This window comes from Salvia miltiorrhiza, chromosome 7, assembly GCF_028751815.1.
Source record: "Salvia miltiorrhiza cultivar Shanhuang (shh) chromosome 7, IMPLAD_Smil_shh, whole genome shotgun sequence".
Lineage (NCBI taxonomy): Eukaryota > Viridiplantae > Streptophyta > Magnoliopsida > Lamiales > Lamiaceae > Salvia > Salvia miltiorrhiza.
The window spans coordinates 47,869,826-47,886,424 of NC_080393.1; the positions used below are offsets into that span (position 1 = coordinate 47,869,826).

Sequence of the window (16,599 nt, forward strand, 5' to 3'; positions counted from 1 at the left end):
GACTTCCTAATTGTGCAAAGGGGTAAAACCATCTGTAGAGAGGCTCAATCTCACATTTCTTGTCTCCTGAGCGAATTCAGGATAAACTGAATTCAAGTTTTTCCATGCCAGAGAGTCTGCCGAGTGGCGTATAACCCCATCGTCTGTAAAAGTCGCATGCCAACTCATATCTTCGGCTGTTGCTGGAATAACTCACTATCAATATTTTAAAATACGTAATATCTAAAAACAAATTATTCAATCATAAATACGTAATATCACAAGAATTTAAGCATAAATATTAATATCATATTTTAAAATACGCAATATCTCAAAACTAATTATTCAATCAAGATATCAACAATCTCATTGTGCTTTTGTAAGAATATTATCTTGATGGAAAGACACGATTCTTTCCACGGCGTACCACCTATGGTGAAAGTATAATAATCATAATACCAGGTAGAATAATATGCGGGAACATAATATTATGAGTTTCAAATACCTATATTTATAATGACAAAAGATAAGGGTTTAGGTCGGGGGTTCGGTCATCATCTATATTATGAAAGTATATATTTACAACATATATTGAAATGTAAAATATTTATTAACTGCTCAAACTAATGATAATTATATATTTATAACCAAAGAGTATATAGTTTCTTTATTAATCTCACAAAATGACATCTTAAAAAAATAAAGGGTAATTATTCGATTTTGACCTATCATCTTAGTTTTTAACGAAAATGTCCGACTTTTAAAATAAATTCATAGAAATACCCAACGTATCAGATTTAAGTTATTTGTGTTCCGAAAATAATATTCGACGCCTGAACATTGACATGGAACGTTGGAAATCCAAATTAGCAACTTATGTGAAAATTATGTTCGAAAAAAAAATAGAAATCCATGTAATCAAAACGGTGTCTTCACTGTCACCGCTCTCACCTCACCCTTTCCCTCCCCCTTTATCCTCCGTGACCTCATCCATGGCAATATTTGCGCTACTTGATTATGAATATGCTCTTTGACTTTAAGAAACTTCACAAAAGATTCAAAATTCTAATCTTCCAAAATCAATTATTGCTGAAGATTATGTCGAATTATTCTCCTCTCGGCCTCCTCATGCAGCAGCCTCTGCAACAGCTTATCCTCGACGTCCCTCAAGAACTTAAATTTGGGCGGCAGCGAGAAGCACAAGCGGCCGAGATCCACCTGTGGGAGTGAGTCGAAGAGTGGGTTTTATCCCGTGGTGGCTGTAGCAATCCAAAGAGGTCAAAGATGGAGATGGACATGGAGATAACAATGGTGTGAGAAAAAGAGGTGGTGTTGACGATGTCGCTCAAGCTTCTTGTTCTTGACCCCCTTCCTCAATCTCCCATCTTTTGATAATTCCAAATCTCCCTTGCTCCCCTCTTAGATTATGAAGAGGAATTTCGGTGGGCCACAAAGAATGTGCACCCTCATCAAATCCGCCTTATCTCATTCCCAATTTTAGCTCTTCCTTGCATTTCAACCCTATTTCCTTTCCAATTTCCAAACCTTTCATTTCTTGGTAGTTTTTTGTTGGGTTTTTGAGTTCTTTGATGCTATTGTTGCAGTTGGAATGGGGGAGGGAAGGGGAGGGGAGGGGGGAGAGGTTGGAGGAAGGGGGACAACGAGGGAAAGGTCACAAGGGTAAGGGGGAGGTTGGAGCGGCAACAACGACAACGACAACGCCGTTTTAATTACATGGATTTCTATTATTTTGAAAGATGATTTCCATGTAAGTTGCCAAATTTGATTCTCTATGTTCCACGTCAACAGTCAACACTTAGGTGTTGGTTTTTTTATATTTTTTTTTATTTCAGGACACAAATAATCAAAATTTGATATGATGTATATTTTTATGCACTTATTTTAAATGTGAGATATTTTCGTTAAAGTCTTAATACGATGAGACCAAATCGAATATTTACTCAAAAAATAAAAATAAAAATAAAGAAATGTAAAAAAAAATGGGTTTGTAGGGGCTTAAATTTAATTTATAACATCCCAAAGTTAAACCCCTTCAGCCGGTGTTAGGGTTTAACCGTTTAAGGCTTAAGCATCAAACGCCAGCAGCAGAGAGGAGGGCTGAATATTCAAATGGAGTCTATCGTTGCTTCACTTTTGAGCAGTTTCCGGCGGATTCCTCCGGCGGCGATTCCGGCGGTGCTTGACTGCATATTGACGTCCACAGCCGCGTCTCCATCCTCACTCTTCTATCGTCTTCTCGATGAATTTCCCGATATCTCTAAGGTACCATTCTTACCATTTTCTTCTATTTTCCTCTAGAACGCTTGGAACTGTAATTAATCGTTTAAACAAATTCTCATGCTTGAAATAACTTATTGTCAGACTGCTATCTAGAAACTTCATTCATGTCCCCTTTAGTTATTTGTTCGCTGAGGAAATGTTAAAGAAATGGCATTTCACTGTGGTTATTTTCGTAGATGTAGGGAAAGCCTATATGTACCTGTGATGCAAGGACACTAATTATTTCAATAAAATTGAAATTAAATAGTGGAGAAGAGCAAGAAAAAATTAAACCTACTCTTCGTAGTGGGTGTCTTGAGGGAGACTAGAAAATCGAGGATCTCAATTGCATAGTAGCAACGCATAAGATTTTTTTTTTGGTTTTCTTTTGTTTTTTGTGGGTAGTCTTATGTTTCATAGGTTTCAAATTCTCCAACACAGACTTCTGAGGTATTTTATGCCTTGTTATTGTAAACATAAGTTTGTCTAGTATTACATTAAATCCCTACGAACATCAAACTACTTATCAAAGCAGACCTTGGCAATTAAGGTAAGAAACATATGTTTAAGGTACTTTTAGTATTTTGATTTTCACCTATTACTTGTAATGCCAGTGGGAGAAAACATCAGCATGATCAGATGGTTTTGGAGAAATACTTGTCGAACCAAAGTGATTGTGTTTTTCCTTATTGGTTGGGAGAAGAATGTTTAAAGGATTTGTACGTAATGTAGGCATAATGAACTTTCTAACAACTTCGGTTGATCATTTTGGCAAAGTAAGGACGAACATGACATACCTTGTGATCTTGAGACATTGATTGAGAAATGTGGATTTTTTTTGGTATGAATTTGATTTTATGCTAATTTTTCTAATTCCACTTTATGAAAGCATATTCTGAGCAATAATGAATAGTATCTTGATTTAATTTTTTTGGATAATTTTTGTTGGATATAATTTATTAAATGTTAGGGCTTAGCATATTTTAGTTAGGATTTTGTTGCATTATGGAGTAGATTAATTTTGATTACTTTTATATTTCGGTTTTGTAGGAGTTATTTTTATGTAGTTTCATTTTCCTATGACATAGTGCATATTTGAGGATTCTTCGTTGAGATCAATAAGAAAATATCTATTCTTTCAATTTTAGATTATGGTTAATTGCTAACAATGCACGAACTTCGACCTTTCTTTGCAATTTTAACCAGATCTGTGAAACTTGTCAATAATGTCCCCAGTCTCCATCTCTCAATTTGTAAGAAATTACATGCACCAAAGAAATCTATGTGTGTCAATAATTTTTTTGGAGCCAACTTTTTTAATGAATATGTTAAACGATGATTTAAATGGACAAACAAATTTGGGGTGTCCAATCTATTGCATTGAAAGGTTGTGGGCTCGATTATGAGTGTAGCTGTGTTGAGAATGAGATATGTGTGCTTGTTTCCGTGTATATGTGGCAGATAGAATATACCACGGAAGGTTGAAAGCGACAGTGTAACCGCTTTGTTTGTTATTTCTTAAGGTGATGGTTGGTATATAGGAATGAAATTAGATGAGAATGTAATGAATTTAGGAATGGAATGAAATCAAATATAGGATTCCTATGGCTGGTATCTAACAGGAATGAATGAACGTAAGAATCACCATTCCATTTCCATTCCATTCCTGCATACCAACCATGCCCTGAGTTGTTAGAATATTATGTATTAGTCGAGTTTAAGTTTGGGCTGCTGGTTCCTGTGTGGGCTTAGCAAGCCCTTTTATCCTTAAGCTTCTCTTGGAAGTCACTCTTGGCATCCCTTGGACTGCCAATGTTGAACTGCAAGGACGGGTGCCATTAATTCCATCTCATGGATGACTTTGCTGAGCTTGTGTCAGATAAAGCTTTGCTAAAATAGGCCCGCGGTCGGCCATCCTGCTCCTGGTCCTCGGCTCTATGCGTCACACTCTATGAAAAACGATTTGGAAAAATCAGGAGTAGCTAATACTGGTGCTGTGGTCACAAGATTCTGCAAGACTTGGAAAGCCGATTGGGCTGTTGTTTTCCAATTGAAATTGGCACTCTATCCTTAAGCAATTCAGTTGAAGGACGAGCAATTTGGCCGTAATCTTGAAAGAATTGGTGGTAGTATGTGTTTAGCCCCAAGAATCCACTAACGCTCTTCAGTTAAGGATGTACGGTCCGGATTCTATGGCTAACGCATTTGAAACCCGGATGTACACCACTTAGACTGGAACAGTAAGTGAATATGTCAGCTCTTTTATTTCACATTTGGTGCATGTTCTTGGCCTTGCCGGAAACTATTGTCTGGGAATGCTTTTACATGGGGTACGTGACAAAATTTTTGCGTATACGCTCACAAGAAGCCAAAGATTTATTTGAAACTATTTGTATAGCTAAAGAGTAGAGATGGACACACTAAGATTCCAACTCCTGTGAGAAATAATGTAACAGGAGGTGGTATTAGGGGTCAGTACTGGTCGGCTAATTTGCATAATGATCAAAATAGTTTAAGAATAGTGCACGGCAGCTGGGGGATGAGGAAGGGAAATCCACTTGCTTCCCGGAGTTATAGCTCTGTGGGATCCAGATACAATCAGCCACGCATGTCCAGTTACAATCAGCCAAGCAGCAGATCAACTTGTCAAATATCACACAAGGATTAGTTGGCAACATAAAAGGCTGCACTATGTTTCAGATGCAATGCAAAGTGGTCGCCAATGCACCGTTGTGCTGTTAAAACATTGCAAATGTTTATTATCTCATACCAGGATGATAAAGATGCGTTTCCGGATGAGGAAATGGGTCCGCCACCCGACAAAGAAAAGGAGCATAATGAAACACAAATGTTGGAACTTTTCCAACATTGCAAATGTTTGATGCGCCACACACGATGAAATTAAAAGGAACTGTTTCCAATCAGGAGTTACTTGTTAAGGTGGATATTGGAGCAAGTGATTGTTGGTTCCTATGTGGGCTTAAGTTGTTAGCATATGATTTCTTAACTTGTTAATATATTATGTATTAGTCCAGTTGAATTTTTGGTTGTTGGTTCTTGTGTGGGCTTAGCCAACCCTTTTATCCTAAAGCACGAATACGTTTTCCTACCCACCGTCTACGTATTAATACGAGAAAAATATGAATACGCTAAAATACATCAATAATATGTACTCCCTCCGTCCCATTACAAATGTCCCACTTTCCATAATGAAATGTCTCATTACAAATGTCACATTCATTGGATTCGCGAAAAATATGAATACGCTAAAACCGACTGAATTTGGTCGGTTTTCATTGGTTGTTTTGGTGCAATCAGTTTTTGCTCACCCCTACATACAAGTCTCCGCTAATTTTGGTCCTCATTTCATCTTCAAAGCTAATTTTAGCCAACTCATGAGGTCTTATTACCTGTAAGAATGATGTTACTCTAGGGATATTGTTTGGCATTGTGTTGGTCTCCTTTACTTTTGTGTGTGTGTGTGAGAGAGAGAGAGAGAGAAACCAAAAGGACGCTGTTCTGATGAGTTTTGGTTTTTAAATAAAATATGAGGAGCAATATGTTCCTAGAGTCCTGGTTGCTTGGCCGTGCCCATAGTTATTAATCGCGCATCGCGCACGATCGCGTAAACCTGTCCTAGGGTGATCGCGCATTGCGAATCGCGCGCTATTTGAATATATCGCGCAGAAATATATAAAGACATAATATATATCATAATCATAAAAAAAATATCCATAATATGTCTAGTTAATATAAAAACAGGGGTTTTTTTCTTAATTTTTATAATCTGGCAGCTGCTCCTCGAGACTGCTGCTGTGAGTTGGAGAGAATAGGAGAGGAGAGAGAAGCTGGGTCGGTGTGTTGTGCTGCTGCTAGGTTTTTTTTCTTAATTTTTATAATCTGGAGTCTTTTACTTCAATTAAAACTCTAATTACTCCTAAATTATTAAAGCCCATTTAAATTAAGGCTAAAATTCATTCAGCCCATGAATTTTCGCAGCACCTATGTGAACGCCGCTTGCCAAACGGGATCCTATTCCTACCGCACCGCTTCAAGGCGGCGTTCAAGCGCTGTTTCAAATCATTTTTTAAAACATTGCATGCAGACTTCTCAATAGCGCACGCGATCAGCGCGATGCGCGACCAGCGCGATCAGCGCGACCAGCGAATAGCGCGCGCGAATGGAAAGTGCCCAGTAAATCGCGCTGCGGTGCGATGACTGTGCGCGATGCACCGCGACGCGCGATGTGCGCTATTCATAACTATGGCCGTGCCTCATTCTAACAAAACAAGCGAGGAGTATTAGTGACTGGGTTGAAGATAAGGTGGCCTCTAGGTGCTAGCTGGGCTGCGTTTTGTTGCACCAAGGAGGCACGGAATAATACTTGACGTTGAAGTGGTTCAATTCCATAATGCCTTTTCTTCCAAGTGATGTTTGAGGTTAGGTAGATAGCATTCGTTAATTGAAGAGCTTAATAACTAATTTGGAAGTCTTAGAAAGCTTGACTGACTTTGGTGAATCTTCAATGACAAGTACTTTACCTTTCCAGTAACCAAGATGTGATATTTTTGTAGGGTATTGTACAAAAAGGTGAACAAATCGACAGTGAGTGGCGTAACTCTGTTGCAACCTATGTGGCTGCCCTATCTCACTTTGTAAAGAAGTCCGGTGAGTTTCTCTGCTATTGTAGATACTTCCATTTCCTTACATACTTTCATTGTCTTGTTTGCTTATCATGTTATGCTTATCTTTTTGAATGGAAAATGCTCCAGTTTTGACTGCATTTGGGTAGAAGTCCATATATTTATTAACCAAAAATGAAGTCTACTTTTCATAGTGTAAGCATTGGTAAATATCGAAGAACCATATTAGGTTGAGCTGAGAATTTAGAAAATTTGTAATACTGTACTTGAGACACCATCTATTATCTTCTAAATGCTAGTGCACTTAGCTTTTGTGAAGAGTGGAGCTTGGTTTAAAAAAGTGCACCTAGGCGTAGGGCTTAGTCAAGGCGCAGGTCTGGGCTTTTTTTAGGCGAGGCGCGCAAACCATAGTTATTAATCGCGCATCGCGCACGATCGCGCAAACCTGTCCTAGGGTGATCGCGCATCGCGAATCGCGCGCTATTTGAATATATCGCGCAGAAATAGATAAAAACATAATATATATCATAATCATAGTAAAACCATGCATAATATGTCTAGTTAATAAAAAAATAAAGTCATAAGAGGAGACAAGAGGAGAGGAAGAACTATGAGAGGAAGAAGGTTGATGAACCGTGAGAGAGAGAGGCAGACTGCCGTGAGAGAAATAAAAGAAATCTTCTGCGTTGGAAATTCTAAAGAAGTAATTAAGTATATAAAATAAAACTTAATACCCTAATTAAATATTACTTATTGCCTTATTGGAGAGTCTCTTCATGAAGTTGGAGGCGTTAGTATAGTCTCTTCATGCCTCTTTGACGATCAAAATTCAGCACCCTAATAAGTAATAACCCTAATTAAGCCTAATTAAGAAAAGCCCATGCAATATTAGTCAAGCCCATGCATGCAATTGAGAGATTTCACGGCAGATGCGCGACCTGCGCGACCGGCGCGATGCGCGAATAGCGCGCGCTATCATGAAGCAGCCATGTTATAGCGGTGCGGCGCGATGGAGGTGCGCGTCGCGACGCGCGATCGCGCGCGCTACCAGCGCTATTAATAACTATGGCGCAAACCTACAAGAGACGCACGGAGGCGCACTGACGCGCTGGAGGCGCGCCTAGGTGCAATAGCCTCGAGGCGCACGCCTTTGGGTATCACTATGATTGAGGCGGTGCTCAAGGCTAAAAGGCAGTGAAGGCAATATTTTAGAATTAAAATGCAATATTTGTTATTATTATAATAAAGGAGTATATATTTTATTTCAAAAACCCAATCAGAGCAGCAACTTTTAGAATTAAAAAGGGCCCATCAGCCGCAACTTTTTTTGCAAAAGAATTCCTAATCGTAATTAATATATTAAGGTATAAAAATTAACTCTTTGTAATAACTTTAAATTAACTTTAGCAAAATTCGTAATAATTTAGATGTGATAAATTCTTATATATTATTTTATTTATATTTCAGATTTTTGAGAGTTTGTGTGTTTTAAATTAAGTATTTGTGGGTTTTAAGTATTTATGTTTTAGTTATTTGTAGGGCTGGGAATCGGGTCGGGATCAGGTACCTTACCCGAAAAAATTGGGTACCCGATCCCGAATAAGACCAAAATCCTATACCCGACCCCGAACCCGAAAAAAAATCGGGCCGGTCAAATTGCATCTTTCAAGTCAAACTGTGAAAATCGGGTATTTCGGGTGTTAGGGTACCCGAATTACCTGATTTGGCTTAATCGGGTACCCTAATACCCGAAATACCCTATTTTCTTTTTAAAAATTTCGAAAATGTAGCCCCTATTTTTAGCCTTTTCCTATATAATTGCATACGTTTTTAGTTCCATGTATTAACAAATAATATATAACATCAAATCAAAAATCAACAAGCACAAATCTCAACTCCCAAGTCTAAAATTTTAAATTAAAATTGAATTTTATTTCAAAATTTTACAGATTTTTAAATTAAATTTAATTAAATAATTTAAAATTTATTAATTAAAAAATCGGGTATTTCGGGTATACCCGATACCTGAATTTTTAGCACCCTAAGTACCCGACCCCGACCCCGACTCCTAATTTTTCGGGTATAGGGTACTTGATACCCGATTTTTTCGGGTCGGGTAATCGGGTACCCTATACCAGAACCCTATCTTCCCACCCCTAGTTATTTGTGTTTTCAGTAGAAAATATATTATAGGTCAATATATTAGAATTTTTATACTTTAAGTGCGCCTCGCCTATAAAAAGCCTGCGCCTGCGCTTCAAGCCCTACGGCTAGGCTCCGGGGCAGTTTGCGCCTCAGGCTTTTTTAAACCAAGGAGTGGAGAAGCTAGGTTCAAGCTTTTGAATAGAGGAAATTGCCTTTTGGATTTTGTGGGGTTTGTTAGATGACTAGATCTCAAAGCCTTTGTTTGATTGTTGTTTGGATATAATTTCTGCAGGCCCTCATGACATGCATATATTTGTTTGTAATATTTGGATTCCCTTACTAAAATTGGTTCATCCGTGTGACCGTGAGTTATTTAATGAGGTAGGTCATTCAGCTTCTGTTCTTTTTACCAGCATTCCGGATTTGTCTATGGCACTTTACCCTGCTTCTGTTTAATGCTTTTATCCCTTCTTTTGAGTTCAGGTTTCAACTCTGTTTCTTAATGTTGTAAAAGAAACAAACAGCTGGGAGGTTCTTGAAGAGACCATGGTTCCTCTTCTATTAAGATCAATTGGTCTATCAATGGGAATGAGTCAAAACGAGCAGTTTGCAATATACAAATGGAGTGAAAATCCAATTTCTAATGGTTCCATGGATGAGGATATGAGACCAAAATTGCTTGGAGATTTTCACAATAAGTTAACAGATAATTATATACCAAAAGATGTTTTAGTATGTAATTCTTATATTATTCCATTATCTATAGCTTGTCATATCTTAACTCTAACCTTGTATGCTGCCCTTCGGAGTACTTATGAAGACATTATACCAGAGTCAACTCTAGCAATTGGATCCCTGGCAAAAACTTTTGCAGGGAAAATGCTCTGGGACCTTTCCAGTTTGACACTTAAAATGCTTATACAAACTTCAGAACATCGGTCCACTGCAATAAAGTTTCTTCTTCCATTTATATTTAATGCATTTGCACGTGAATATACATTCAGTGTTGCAGTTCCTGGGACCTCTCATGTTTTAACTAGGTATATAAGTTTGTCTCTCTAAAGCACCAAAATCAGCTTTGCAGTTACCTAAGATTTTCTTTTGAATTTTAGCTTTTTGTTGGTGTTACAGGGAGGACAATTTTATAAAAATTTGGAAGTGTATTAAGTTACTGTTTACGCTGGGATCTTTGGAGAGAAGAGATGCTTACGATATACTTTCCCTTTATTTGTCTCTTCCATCACCAGTTGATGAACATAAAGACTTGGATATGGGTGGAAGAGAGGGAGAATTTGATTTAAGGGATGACCAAACATTTTGGGATGAGATCAGGAGAGGCTTGGTAAATGCCATTGTTTGACATATTTTAATTAAAATGTATCTTGTTGAATATGCCTTCTCTAAGAATATCATGTGTGTGTGTGTTGCTCTTTCTTCTTCTAAAGCTTGATAAAGAGAGCATGTTGAGGAAGCAATCACTTCTTATACTGAAGAGAACATTAAACTTGAGCAAGGAAAGGAAAAGCCACTCTGATACTTTGGTGGAAGTATCCGGGGAGAATGGATCCTGTTCTGACATGATGGGCAAAAGAGGGAGGTGGGCAGACAAAGAAGCCCAGTCATTGGGCGTCGGAAGAATATGCAGTTATAATGAATTAATTTCCACTGGCTGGTATAGGTGGGAGGCCTTTGTTTTTCTATATGAAATGCTCGAAGAATATGGTACCCATTTGGTTGAAGCAGCATGGAATCACCAGGTTTGAAGTTCTAAATTATTCATTTTGTTGAATTAAACCTTTCTTCTTTCTTGAACGAAGTAGTTCTTGTTCTGTCTGTACTAAACTCATGATAGAGTAAAGGCGTGTGAAGATGAAGAAAGAAGAAAGAAAATAAAAGTACGATATAAACTCCTCTTGCGAGGCCCTCAGAGAAAAATATCTCTGCCCTACAGCTATTGCTGTCCCTAAACAATGATCCCCTGATATCCTTAACCCTAAGTCGTAAAGAACTATATATAGACCTAATGACTTCAGGTCCAATTAATTGACTTGGAGCCCATGAGTCTGACCTAAATAACTTAACCCTAAATAATTGAACTACTGCGAAAAATAAAAGATAACTATGAAACTAACAAAAACTAATAAAATAAAGATAATCCTAAATCTGCAGGCTGCAGCTGATCTACACGCTATCAATTGCCCGCCTGTCGAAACAGCCTTGTCCTCAAGGCGGTTGCTGATTCACATGACCCCATGGGACTTCCTCCTTCAGCCCGGTATCCTCAGAATTCTCTAGGTCCCTGCCCGGGTAATCTTCCATGTCACCGATTAAAACCTGTAGTGTTTTAGGTGGGCAGCGGTGTAAAGGCCCAAATTTCAGGCCGCAACGAAAACAAGTGCCAGCTGCACGATGTTTCATGTACTCCTCAGTGGAGATCTTGCGAAAATTGCGGGGAGGGGCAGACGAAGTAAGGGATGCAGTCGGAGGAGCGGACGACGTGTGGGAGACAACCGACGATGTGTTCGTTGCGGGTGGAGGGCTGTGATGTCTGACTGGGGAAGAATGTCGAGTGAACACAGGCCTGGTGGAGTAACTTGTTGTGGTCACTGGCGGTGGGTCTACTTGCCGAACCATTTGGACAGCAGTTGCATGGTCTATCTTTCGAGCGGCCTGTAAAGCGGCCGAATAGCTGAAAATTACACTATCTTGAATCTGGGCTCGCAGATGCTTTTTCAACCCACCCAAGAAAAATCCCAAGTAATGCGCATCCGAGAAATCAGGAATTTGTGAAACCCTATTCTCAAAAGCGGCGATATATTCCTCGAGAGAACCTGTTTGCTTGACTGCAAGCAAGGCATCATAGCCGTTAATTGCGCTCATCGCCATATCGAATCAGCAACTCCAGACGAAAAGTTACCCAATCGGGATTAGGTATTCTCCTGATCAGCAATTGATACCAAGACATCCATGACCCTGACAAGGCTATCACGGCGAGCTCAACCTTCTTCGCCGCAGGTGTCTGGTGTACCAAGAAATACTGCTCTGCACGTGCAAGCCTTGCACGAGCATCAGATCCGTCGAAGCTGGGCATCTCCATCTTCTGCAACATCAGAGTGGGGGAACTTTCTGACTCCAACAGCGAGGGATCGGGGCTCCGATCAAAGTGATCAGAGGATTTCAACTGGGCGAGAATGGCGTCAAGTTTAGAATCTGACGCTGCTTGCTTCGCCGCCGCTGCAGACTGGGCAGCGCGAAGTTCCTCCATTGGCCTTCTCTATCTGCTCCATGCGTTGGTCTCTTGTCATCGTCATCTTTCGATCCGGCAGGTCGGACCAATTTGATAGAGTAAAGGCGTGTGAAGATGAAGAAAGAAGAAAGAAAATAAAAGTACGATATAAACTCCTCTTGCGAGGCCCTCAGAGAAAAATATCTCTGCCCTACAGCTATTGCTGTCCCTAAACAATGATCCCCTGATATCCTTAACCCTAAGTCGTAAAGAACTATATATAGACCTAGTGAATTGAGGCCCAATTAATTGACTTGGAGCCCATGAGTCTGACCTAAATAACTTAACCCTAAATAATTGAACTACTGCGAAAAATAAAAGATAACTATGAAACTAACAAAAACTAATAAAATAAAGATAATCCTAAATCTACAGGCTGCAGCTGATCTACACGCTATCAACTCATTGATAAATTTTAGTTGTTGATTTAGCTTGAAAATATTCAAACCCTTGTTTATAAATGCTGAAAATATGGGACTTTCCATCTTTGCATCTCAATAATTTATGTCTGTTGAAATTATATGAAGTCTGATATCACAAATATGCTTTTTCAACATAGAAGTATGCCAATAGCATTTTGATGTTTTTTTTGCTTCATTTTATGCCTCTAATTCGGTTCTCTTCAATAATTAAAATGCAGCTACTTGAGTAGGAGTCATAATAGTCACGAGGAAAACTATATAAAGTGAAATGAAATTTACCAGATTCATATCCTGCTTGCTAGTTTTATGTGGACACCATGATTCATAATGTGTTCCCTTTTCTCATTAGCAATAACACTTTTCCATAATCTTCAGACTGGTATATATAAGTGATATCATTGTCCTTGCATATGTCTCTGCAACGTGCTTAAGTTGCTAAAATGACTGTTTCTGCTTCTAATATGTCGGTTATCTATTGCACTGGGCATCTGGTGGCTAATTTTAATTTTTCGTTGCTTTATGACTTATAATGTGCAGTTAATGCAGTGCTGACAGTCACTATCGTATGTAAGGATGAATTATTGACTTTCTTAACATCCTTTTTCTTGCTTCTTGCTGGTTTTCGTAGATTATGCTTTTGCTTCGTTCTCTTCCATCAGAAAACACGGTGTGCTCTGCTAATGGAGAACTCTATCACAGTCGTATGGCAACTGCTGAGCAAATTTTTGAATGGTTAGCAATCTTATGGGAGCGTGGCTTTTGCCATGATAATCCTCTAGGTACAATATACTATTGTAACTTGTGATTTTCCCTGATATTTGCTGCTTCTTTGTCTCACTTATCTATGTTGGTATCTATAATTCTTCTGAAATCTTCTACTTGAATTTTACTGCAGTGCGATGCCTTATTATGCAATCGTTTTTGGGAATTAAATGGGATAACTATGGATGCTGTGCAAGAGTAGTGCCCAAAAGCTTCATACTTGGTCCATTTATTCGAGCATTAAATGATCCTGTACACCACAAAGAATTTGGTTTGTTCATTTTATTCATGAATTACGAATTATAGAGTAAATTAGGTCTCCATTCACATTCTTGTGTAGTTCATAATTTTTTTTGTCATAGGTGCAAAGGAATTATATTCTTCTTGGGCAATTGAAGCTTCAGCGAGATTTCTATGTCTATATGCTAGCTATATGGAAGAGAGGTATGATGATATGAAGGGGTACTGCAATAGTTCTTCAAACTCACTTACAGATGAAACTTTGGTGTTAGCTAAAAAAAGTGTCTTGTCCGGACAAAGTCCTGGTGGGATTGATTAGTCCAAAGCAATAACTTTAAGCCACTATTTAACAAATCAATAAATGGCTGTTTGAAAGTTGAGCTGTTGCAGATGGCCTGTGGAATAATCCTCGGCCAAGTAAAAAGAACTTTTAGTCCATCATTGATATCTATATGCTTATTTTCAACAATAAAGTGTGTTTGATGGGTTCTTAGTGCAATTGTTTCCAGTTTCCTTTTGTACTTTAGTTTCAAAACAGAAGAAACTAAAACGAACAGGCAAAAGTGGCCTTTATTGTAATACTAAATACCAAACTGTGCATCAATCAAGAAAAAAATAAAATAAAATTATTCTTATGTTTTAAGTCAGTCAGTCAGGCTTGGAAGTTTTTAACAGCTTTGTCTGTTGTTAAGCTAATGGACTGGGAAGAATTAAAGATGAATTGATCAATTTTATTCCATGTGCTTTGGCATCCTATGTTGCCAACAAACTTGTATATATTAATTGAGAACTTGTTTATATTAGTTATGAAATTATTCTTTTAATTAGTCCGTGGTTGAAGCCATCTGATCTGATTACAGGCAGCACATTTCATTTTTGGTCGATCTGTCTCTTGTTCCTAAAATGCATTCTTTTGGACGAGCTGGGCTTATCTGCCTTGTGGAGTGCATAGCAGCTGCTGCTTGTGGTGTTCGGAAACCTGGAAATCATGATACTGATGCGATCATAGGTGAATCTGGGCCAAACTTCTGCCAAATTGATAAAGGTCACTTATTAGATGTTTGGCGGTTTATTCTCGAATGTAGCAAACAACATTTTAACACTAAATACCGTCGTCAAGGTACTACATTAGTCTCGTCTTATTCTTCTATCCTTGGATCATGAATTTTCTATAGAATGTCTTTCTGACCTGAAGCTCTGTTTAGTTTGCGAAAAGATATTAGCAGCTGCTGCCTCAGTGATGAGTGGAAGTGATGTTCCTTTGGAGATTCTTTTTCACTTCATTTCTAGCCTGCCTCGTGAATATACTGATTATGGTGGTATGTTTAGGCTGTGTGTTCTAATGTATAGTTTTTACCTGCATTATAACTTGTTGCAGATTGATTGGTTTATTTGTATTTCCTGCTTGGGCACATCACTACAACTTCTGTTGTTTATAGGTTCGTTGAGATATGTGGTTCATAAATGGCTCCGCGGTCCTGATTTGCAGCTTTTGAAGGCTATTGATGGATTTCCTGGGAAATTTCTCACCTATCACCAGTCACAAGATTCTGATTCCATATTTGACGATGAAGAATTAGAGGCATGGGGATCAGAAGCAAAACGTTGGGCTCGAGTTCTTTTCCTTGTAGTAGACAGTACAGAGCACTTCGGGCCAATCCTTAAGGTTTTTATATATATGAAAATGTGTTTGCATGTGTGCACTGTGTATGATATCCAATCACATGTTTTCATTTACCCTTTAAAACACTGGCTTATGTATGATGAATCTCATCTTCTGTGGAGAGAAAAAATTGAAGCAGAAAATATTTTGCTCCAAATTTACACAATTCTTTCTATTCAAGTTTCTAAAGACATATTTACAAAATAACTTTTATGAATGATCAATGATGAATTCTTAGAGAAATTGTTGTCTAAATAGAAGAAGATTTTTTGAAACTAACTTGAAGGTAGAACAGTGCTAGAGATGAATGAGGTGTGAATGAAGTTTAAAATATAAGAGGATTATGTATCAAAATGGAAACACCACAATTTTTGTGGACAGACGAAAATTTTAATAAGACTGCAATCTTCTTAGATGGAGGAAGTAACAAATATCCTTTCCAGATCACTGAAAAATAGGATATAAGAAGTAAACATGGCACAAAGTAGTGATGTTAACCCTCCCCTTAAACTGGGTTATGTTCAGGATATCCAACTTGAACTTCTCAAGGAATGTAGCTGGCATGTGACCAAGAGTGATCAATGTAGAGCCTGGGCTTCGAATTCTTTTTTGTTTTTCATAATCACATATTTAAATCACTTCTTCACAATGTCTGATGGTGGCAACCATTGAACTGGATTGATACAAGTCAGTGGCTGGGGAAAATGATAATTCTCCATATCATATGCGCTGTTGTAGCGAAAGAGCTTGACTTGCTATCAAGTTTTTGATTTCAAAGACAATTTTGACGTATTCGCAGGTAAATAAAGGAGAGTATATATGCTATTTGGGGTGTGGAACACTTGCACATGTGGCTCAGTAGTGAACATAAAAGTGCGGTCTACATCATGACAGAGACTGCTCGTAAATTAGTTCATAGAAACTGACAATAAAGGACCCCATATCATCTCTTTTTGTTAAAACTATATGCAGCAGGCGTATAATGATTTACCCTCTGTGAACATGATTGGTCCAGCCCAATTCCCAAAGTAGTTGAAATAACGAAGATGTTGTACAGCTTGATCTGAAGTGGGTTTGAAATAAGCATGGCTTGATGAATCCATATCACTTTTACACTATATTGGCAACAATATTTGCCTTGACAGTTTATATCGTTGGAGTTTAACTGAAGGAGTTAAA

The 16,599-nt window shown here is 38.2% G+C and overlaps 1 protein-coding gene across 3 annotated transcripts in view; it reads left to right on the top strand.

The window, feature by feature from the left end:
• The first annotated feature begins 1,726 nt into the window (after positions 1–1,726).
• The window catches only part of LOC130993110 (uncharacterized), a 49,523-nt gene continuing 34,650 nt past the window's right edge, over positions 1,727–16,599 (top strand). Inside the window, exons 1-13 of one of the 3 annotated variants that reach the window (XM_057917862.1) lie at positions 1,727–1,747; positions 2,047–2,262; positions 6,834–6,927; positions 9,340–9,428; positions 9,531–10,087; positions 10,179–10,389; positions 10,493–10,804; positions 13,384–13,534; positions 13,651–13,788; positions 13,880–13,961; positions 14,618–14,877; positions 14,963–15,076; positions 15,197–15,423. In XM_057917862.1, coding sequence (XP_057773845.1) covers positions 2,110–2,262; positions 6,834–6,927; positions 9,340–9,428; positions 9,531–10,087; positions 10,179–10,389; positions 10,493–10,804; positions 13,384–13,534; positions 13,651–13,788; positions 13,880–13,961; positions 14,618–14,877; positions 14,963–15,076; positions 15,197–15,423 — 2,388 coding nt within the window. In that variant the 5' untranslated portion in view covers positions 1,727–1,747; positions 2,047–2,109. Of the gene's footprint in view, positions 1,748–2,036; positions 2,263–6,833; positions 6,928–9,339; positions 9,429–9,530; positions 10,088–10,178; positions 10,390–10,492; positions 10,805–13,383; positions 13,535–13,650; positions 13,789–13,879; positions 13,962–14,617; positions 14,878–14,962; positions 15,077–15,196; positions 15,424–16,599 lie in introns of those variants that run through there. The other 2 variants (XM_057917860.1, XM_057917861.1) reach the window with 2 other exon arrangements.